The sequence below is a fragment of the Oncorhynchus mykiss genome, chromosome 13 (genome assembly GCF_057628025.1).
Source record: "Oncorhynchus mykiss isolate SJ-2025 chromosome 13, ASM5762802v1, whole genome shotgun sequence".
Lineage (NCBI taxonomy): Eukaryota > Metazoa > Chordata > Actinopteri > Salmoniformes > Salmonidae > Oncorhynchus > Oncorhynchus mykiss.
Genome location: NC_143034.1, coordinates 74490021 through 74498728, shown reverse-complemented (window position 1 = coordinate 74498728; position 8708 = coordinate 74490021). Strand labels below are relative to the sequence as shown.

Here is an 8708-nt window from a genome sequence, read left to right as displayed (position 1 = left end):
TTTGGGACCCAACTGTATACTTCAAAATTAGAGATATGTTGAACCTGGATCCATCATAATGATTCTACATGTTATAGTATGAACCTGGATCATCATAATGATTCTACATGTTATAATATGAACCTGGATCATCATAATGTTATAATATGAACCTGGATCATCATAATGTTATAATATGAACCTGGATCATCATAATGATTCTACATGTTATAGTATGAACCTGGATCATCATAATGATTCTACATGTTATAGTATGAACCTGGATCATCATAATGATTCTACATGTTATAGTATGAACCTGGATCATCATAATGATTCTACATGTTATAGTATGAACCTGGATCATCATAATGATTCTACATGTTATAATATGAACCTGGATCATCATAATGATTCTACATGTTATAGTATGAACCTGGATCATCATAATGATTCTACATGTTATAATATGAACCTGGATCATCATAATGATTCTACATGTTATAATATGAACCTGGATCATCATAATGATTCTACATGTTATAATATGAACCTGGATCATCATAATGATTCTACATGTTATAATATGAACCTGGATCATCATAATGATTCTACATGTTATAATCTGCCATGGCCTCTACTGGCCAAAGGTTAAACTATTGTTATGTTTATGATATAATATGGTATTGTGTCACTAGACTTTGACCAGATATTATTACATCCAAAGATCAACTGTACATAGAACATAGATACAGAGCCACTTGTCATCAGGAAGGTGCTCTCTCAGCACAACGGAAAATATCTCAATGATTTGAGTTCTGGTTGTGAATTCAGGCTACAAGGTAAGACTCTTCCCAGGGATTATTGTGAAGTGTGTAGAGACATTAAGTGTATGTTGTTATTTTACTAGTGAATGAAATTAAAACAATCAGATCGAACAGTCACTTTCACCTGGGACAGCTACGTGACAGTTCAATCATACAAAATGGCGCTAACTGGGTGTTGACGATAAAATTCAGAAACATATTGTTCATATGTCGTATTGTAGGATGCGTATATCTGGTTATTTTACCATTTGTAAAAATGTTCATGTATCATAGTTCTATTCTGACAGAATATCAGAACATTTGTTGTTTTCATAATTACCAGATTTCCTGCTTCCTGTGTAATTTGGGGTGAAACCACTGAACATACCTTTCTTAACATTGTTATTATGAATTAAATGTAGTAATAGTATAATAATAGTATAATAATAGCATAATAATAGTATAATAATAGTATAATAATAGTATAGTAATAGTATAATAATAGTATAATAATAGTATAGTAATAGTATAATAATAGTATAATAATAGTATAATAATAGTATAATAATAGTATAATAATAGTATAGTAATAGTATAATAATAGTATAATAATAGTATAGTAATAGTATAATAATAGTATAATAATAGTATAATAATAGTATAGTAATAGTATAATAATAGTATAATAATAGTATAATAATAGTATAATAATAGTACAATAATAGTACAATAATAGTATAATAATAGTATAATAATAGTATAGTAATAGTATAATAATAGTATAATAATAGCATAGTAATAGTATAATAATAGTATAATAATAGTATAATAATAGTATAATAATAGTATAATAATAGCATAGTAATAGTATAATAATAGTATAATAATAGTATAATAATAGTATAATAATAGTATAATAATAGTATAATAATAGTATAATAATAGTATAGTAATAGTATAATAATAGTATAATAATAGTATAATAATAGCATAGTAATAGTATAATAATAGTATAATAATAGTATAATAATAGTATAATAATAGTATAATAATAGTATAATAATAGTATAATAATAGTATAATAATAGTATAGTAATAGTATAATAATAGTATAATAATAGTATAGTAATAGTATAGTAATAGTATAGTAATAGTATAATAATAGTATAATAATAGTATAGTAATAGTATAATAATAGTATAATAATAGTATAGTAATAGTATAATAATAGTATAATAATAGTATAATAATAGTATAATAATAGTATAATAATAGTATAGTAATAGTATAATAATAGTATAATAGTATAGTAATAGTATAGTAATAGTATAATAATAGTATAATAATAGTATAATAATAGTATAATAATAGTATAGTAATAGTATAATAATAGTATAATAATAGTATAATAATAGTATAATAATAGTATAATAATAGTATAGTAATAGTATAATAATAGTATAATAATAGTATAATAATAGTATAATAGTATAGTAATAGTATAATAATAGTATAATAATAGTATAATAATAGTATAATAATAGTATAGTAATAGCATACCTGTTGAATAAAGCAACACACTAGAATGATTGAAATGATTAACAGAGAAAGTGAGATATTATTATCAATAGTTTCTCTACATGGAGAAGAGGAGAAACATATCAGTCACCACTACATGTTCATGTGATGCATTAAATCACCTGACTGTTTGGATGTGTCTGTCAGTAAATGTTTTATTTCTAAGAGATAATTAATACAATAGAACAATTTAACTTCAATAATTATTTGTCACTGTGTTAACCACAACCAACATGTTGGATCTCTGTTTAGGGGTCAGTGCTCTGAAATGAGTCTCTCTGGAGAGAGAGAGGAGGGTGGCCCTGCCTCTAAAAGGAGTCTCTCTGGGGAGAGAGAGGAGGGGGGCCCTACCTCTAAAATGAGTCTCTCTGGGGAGAGAGAGGAGGGGGGCCCTGCCTCTAAAATGAGTCTCTCTGGGGAGAGAGAGGAGGGGGGCCCTACCTCTAAAATGAGTCTCTCTGGGGAGAGAGAGGAGGGGGGCCCTGCCTCTAAAATGAGTCTCTCTGGGGAGAGAGAGGAGGGGGGCCCTGCCTCTAAAATGAGTCTCTCTGGGGAGAGAGAGGAGGGGGGCCCTGCCTCTAAAATGAGTCTCTCTGGAGAACATGACACCAAAGCGAAGAGGTGAGATGACAATATTACTTAAGAACTTCTATAGAGTTTATTTCTAAAACCTTATATCAACAACAACAAAAATGGCATGTTATTTTTAATCAGAAACGATTGCTTATGGGGAACCTTCATGTGTCTGTAAAATATTGTTGTTCTAAGATTTTAATTCATTGATTTGTGGATGAATTTTTGTTTTGCAAAACACTATATTGCTGGAATGAAATGTGTGTATCCTGTATTTTTGACTGTTATATGTGGTTGTCTCACCAGCACACACACACGCACACACACACACACACACACACACACACACACACACACACACACCACAAACACACACACACACACACACACACACACACACACACACACACACACCACAAACACACACACACACACACACACATCTTTAGACCTGGCCCCCATATTCAGTGTATGTGGTCCTGACAGGACATAGCCCCAGCAGAAGTCCTCTTGTATTAGCAGTATGGAAAGGGACAGGACATAGCCCCAGCAGAAGTCCTCTTGTATTAGCAGTATGGAAAGGGACAGAACATAGCCCCCGCAGAAGTTCTCTTGTATTAGCAGTATGGAAAGGGACAGGACATAGCCCCAGCAGAAGTCCTCTTGTATTAGCAGTATGGAAAGGGACAGAACATAGCCCCCACAGAAGTTCTCTTGTATTAGCAGTATGGAAAGGGACAGGACATAGCCCCCGCAGAAGTTCTCTTGTATTAGCAGTATGGAAAGGGACAGGACATAGCCCCAGCAGAAGTCCTCTTGTATTAGCAGTATGGAAAGGGACAGAACATAGCCCCCACAGAAGTTCTCTTGTATTAGCAGTATGGAAAGGGACAGGACATAGCCCCCGCAGAAGTTCTCTTGCATTAGCAGTATGGAAAGGGACAGGACATAGCCCCCGTAGAAGTTCTCTTGTATTAGCAGTATGGAAAGGGACAGGACATAGCCCCAGCAGAAGTCCTCTTGTATTAGCAGTATGGAAAGGGACAGAACATAGCCCCCACAGAAGTTCTCTTGTGAGGGGGAGTGGTGGTGTAGCCAGGGAGAGAACTACACTAATCTTCTGAAATTTCATTCATGGTCTTATGCTTCCATCTATTGGAATTATTTAGCAACTGCAGTAGTACTGAATAATGGGTAATTCCTTACTAAAGTAGGAGTTACCCAGAATTGCAAAATGTTAAATTGTCTAATTCATTTTACCACTTACAAGCATGAAATAACCATGTATAACATAACAAACAATGAAACTGTCATAAACCAAAAACACCATACATTTAGTTCATTATATATATATATATATATATATATATATATATATAAATGTTTATTTAGATAGGTGACACCACTGTAGACAAAGAAGAGCTCTCCAGTAGGTGTACCAAAACATTCAAGGATCATTATCTGAAAAGTGAGGTTTCAAGTTTATCATCTTCCAAAGCAGAATTGCTTTCCCATTGTTCCTCAACTGTAGTGTCTGATATAACATTTTCTAGCTCTGAGTTTCTACTTTAATCCAATGTAAAAAACACCATTCATAATGTTGCTCCATAAGAATGAATCTAGCCAGTCAGTAACATTTGACTGTATAAAACCGAGCAGTACTACATATTTCTCTGAAAGTGAGGCAGACGTAACATTTTGCAATAAAACATGATTATTTGTCTCTCTGAAATGAAACCATCAAGTGATAGATTTGAAACAAACACATGGCTGTCAATAAACAATCGCATGCCATGATTAACTAGTAAAAAAACACATCTATCACTTTTATAATTTCTTTAAACAATAACATCTAATTTACCAACTTTTCTGAAAATGGATATATAGCGATTTGGAATGAAACTATTATTATGTTTCCCCATCTGAGCTCAGAGTAGATGAGAGATGTAATGTTTGTCTCTGTGTTGAAGTCCAATCAAGCAGGAGAGACCAGCCTCCCCTGTGCCCAGCTGTCTGTCCATGAAGAGTGACTGGTCTATGGATAAATTGATAGACTTCAGAGAGGGAGATTATTCTCCTGAACAAAGGTAGGAAGAACTCATGGGTCATGGTCGGTGAGTTAAACAACACTGTCTCTAGTCATTTCTCCTCTCCCATATTCCCATTTATTCTTGTTGTTTTCAAAATCTATGGGCTTATGCTTTTTTCCATTTTCATAGTCCAAAAGCAATTTAAAAAAAACACGACATTCCCTCCCTCCCTGTGTGTGTGTGTGTGTGTGTGTGTGTGTGTGTGCCCTCCCTGGTTGAGGAAATGTAATCTCATGTTTTGTCCACAGAACCCAACAGGAGACATCAGAGTCAGAGATTCACAGTGGTCAGTCTTCCCAGAGTCATCAAACAGACCTGGCCCCCATATTCAGTGTATGTGGTCCTGTTATGTACATATGTTTTTGTTTACCTCAAGTAAAGTTGATCTGTCAATCATTCATTAATGTGTTAATGAGAAAGTATTTATTATCTTGCTTAACTTATTTACTTTATTTATTTCAGGTGCTTGAAGAGAAAATTATGACATTTATGAAGAACGAGCTGAAGATGTTCAAGAGGATTCTTAGTCCAGAACTCCCAGAAGGCTTTGAGAGTCAGAAGCAGGATAAGGAAGTGGTGGAAGCTGAAGATGAGAAGCAGGAGAGCAGTGCCAGAGAGGGGGCTCTGAAGATCACACTGCACGTCCTGAGGAAAATGAACCAGAAGGAGCTTGCTGACACACTGGAGAAAAGTAAGAGCTGTCTACCTCAAGTTGAATGCTGTTTTATAACAAACATTTAAAAGCTGTAACTAAAGTACAGCTAAAGTAGTCGTGTAACACAATTATATTGTAGAAGCCTTAATACAACACTTAGTGACCTCATCAAGTAGCAGCAGCGATGTGTTGATTCATTTAGACAGGAGAGACGAGGAGAGACAGAGGAGAGACAGAGGAGAGACAGAGGAGAGACAGAGGAGAGACAGAGGAGAGACAGAGGAGAGACAGAGGAGAGACAGAGAAAGACAGTGATAGACAGACAACATTAATGATACTGTCTGCAATATGAATAATAATAATATAATCAGTCACTCCAGTGTGTAATGCATTATGAAATAATTTACACATTTATACAGGCAGTGAAGAGAATAATGTATTATAATGTACACCTTATAACACAGTCCTACAGTATTAAATCAGACATAATATTAATATCCTCTGTGTTATTGCTTCATTCAGATGAGCTTGCTGTGATTTGCCAACGTGAACTCAAATCTAATCTAAAGAAGAAGTTTCAATGTGTATTTGAGGGGATCGCTAAACAAGGAAACCCAACATTTCTCAGTAAGATCTACACAGAGCTCTACATCACAGAGGGTGGAACAGGAGAGGTCAATAAGGAACATGAGCTGAGACAGATTGAGACAACAACTAGGAAACAAGCAAGACCAGAGACTGCAATCAAATGTAACGACATCTTCAAACCCTTAAGTGGACAAGACAAACTGATCAGAACTGTGCTGACAAAGGGAGTCGCTGGCATTGGAAAAACAGTCTCTGTGCAGAAGTTCATTCTGGACTGGGCTGAAGGAAAAGCAAATCAGGATGTCAAATTTGTATTTTCATTCCCTTTTCGGGAGCTGAATTTGATGAAAGAGGACAAACACACTTTGATTGAACTTCTCAATCACTTCTCAATGGAAACCAAAGAATCAAGAATCTCCAACTATGACAAATACAAAGTTCTGTTCATCTTTGATGGTCTGGATGAGTGCCGACTGCCCCTAGACTTCCAGAAGAACAAGATCTGTTGTGACGTCACCAAGTCAACCTCAGTGGATGTTCTGCTGACAAATCTCATCAAGGGAAACCTGCTTCCCTCTGCTCTCCTCTGGATAACTACCCGACCTGCAGCAGCCAATCTGATCCCCCCTGAGTGTGTTGACCAGGTGACAGAGGTACGAGGGTTCAATGACCCACAGAAGGAGGAGTACTTCAGGAGAAGATTCAGTGATGAGGACCTGGCCGGCAGAATCATCTCACACATAAAGACATCAAGGAGCCTCCACATCATGTGCCACATTCCAGTCTTTTGTTGGATTTCTGCAATAGTACTTGAACCAATGCTGAAACATAAGAGAGAAGAGATGCCCAAGACTCTGACTGAGATGTACACACACCTTGTGGTGTTTCATACCAAACAGAAGAATGAAAAGTATCTTGGGAAAGAAGAGAGCATTCTGTCACTGGGAAAACTGGCTTTTCAACAGCTTGTGAATGGCAATCTGATTTTCTATGAAGAAGACCTAAAAGAGTCTGGCATTGATGTCAATGAAGCCTCAGTGTACTCTGGATTGTGCACACAGATCTTTAAAGAGGAATATGGGCTGTACCAGGACAAGGTGTACTGCTTCGTGCATCTGAGCATTCAGGAGTTTCTGGCTGCTGTATATGTGTTCCTTTCATTCAGCAACAACAATGAAAATCTAATGGCCGAACCTCAAACAACATCCAGCAACGATTGTCTACTGAAGCCAGAAGTTACTTTCTACAAGAGTGCTGTGGATAAAGCCTTACAAAGTGAGACGGGAAACCTGGACCTTTTCCTCCGCTTCCTTCTGGGCCTCTCACTGGAGTCCAATCAGAAGCACTTACAAGGTCTACTGACAACGAAAGGAAGCAGTTCACAGAGCCATGAAGAAACAGTCAAGTACATCAAGGAGAAGATCAGTGAGAATCCCTCTCCAGAGAGGTGCATCAATCTGTTCCACTGTCTGAATGAACTGAATGACCATTCTCTAGTGGAGGAGATCCAACGCTACCTGAGATCAGGAAGTGTCTCCAGTGATGAACTCTTACCTGCACAGTGGTCAGCTCTGGTCTTTGTGTTGCTGACTTCAGAAAAGGAGCTGGATGTGTTTGACCTGAAGAAATACTCCAGATCAGAGGAAGGTCTTCTGAGGCTGCTGCCAGTGGTCAAAGCCTCCAGAGCTGCTCTGTATGTACATAAAATTACTTTTAAGTACTAATCATCAGGAAGAAATATTCACTTTATTCAGAAAAATATATTGAATCAATGCATTGGTGTTCATATTGTATAACAATACGACAATACAATTCAGGGAGACGGAAGGTAAATCTATATGTTGTTTGGTAGAATAAACCAAATGCATCTGTCATTGTCCTTCTACACTGCTGGTTTTAAATTAACATTGTTTTTGTGAAATCGTGATCTCTTTGTCAGGCTGTCAGGCTGTGGAGTCACAGAAGAAGGCTGTGCTTCTCTGGTCTCAGCTCTGAAGTCAAACCCCTCACACCTGAGACAGCTGGATCTGAGGAACAATGACCTGAAGGATTCAGGAGTGAAGCTGCTCTCTGCTGGACTGGGGAATCCCCACTGTAAACTGGAGACTCTGAAGTCAGTATTCCTGTAGTTGGTCAACAAGTGACAACTGTTCACCAGATCCACATGTGTTTACCAGACACATAGTCCACATCATATGTGTTTACCAGGTACACATAGTCCACATCATATGTGTTTACCAGACACATAGTCCACATCATATGTGTTTACCAGACACATAGTCCACATCATATGTGTTTACCAGACGCACATAGTCCACATCATATGTGTTTACCAGACACATAGTCCACATCATATGTGTTTACCAGACACTTAGTCCACATCATATGTGTTTACCAGACACTTAGTCCACATCATATGTGTTTACCAGACACATAGTC

At 36.4% G+C, this 8708-nt stretch overlaps 1 protein-coding gene across 2 annotated transcripts; it reads left to right on the top strand.

The window, feature by feature from the left end:
- Nucleotides 1-686: 686 nt before the first annotated feature.
- Nucleotides 687-8398, top strand: LOC118937865 (NLR family CARD domain-containing protein 3-like). Of its 2 annotated transcripts, XM_090197610.1 has the most exons (7): nt 687-821; nt 2616-2984; nt 4907-5023; nt 5275-5359; nt 5489-5717; nt 6204-7962; nt 8209-8398. In XM_090197610.1, the coding sequence occupies exons 2-7, from the start codon at nt 2632-2634 to the stop codon at nt 8396-8398; spliced, it is 2733 nt and encodes a 910-aa protein (XP_090053736.1). In that variant the 5' UTR covers nt 687-821; nt 2616-2631. The 2 variants fall into 2 exon arrangements, with proteins under 2 accessions (XP_090053736.1, XP_090053735.1); XM_090197609.1 differs by having other exon boundaries at nt 5275-5717.
- The last annotated feature ends 310 nt before the right edge of the window (nt 8399-8708 follow it).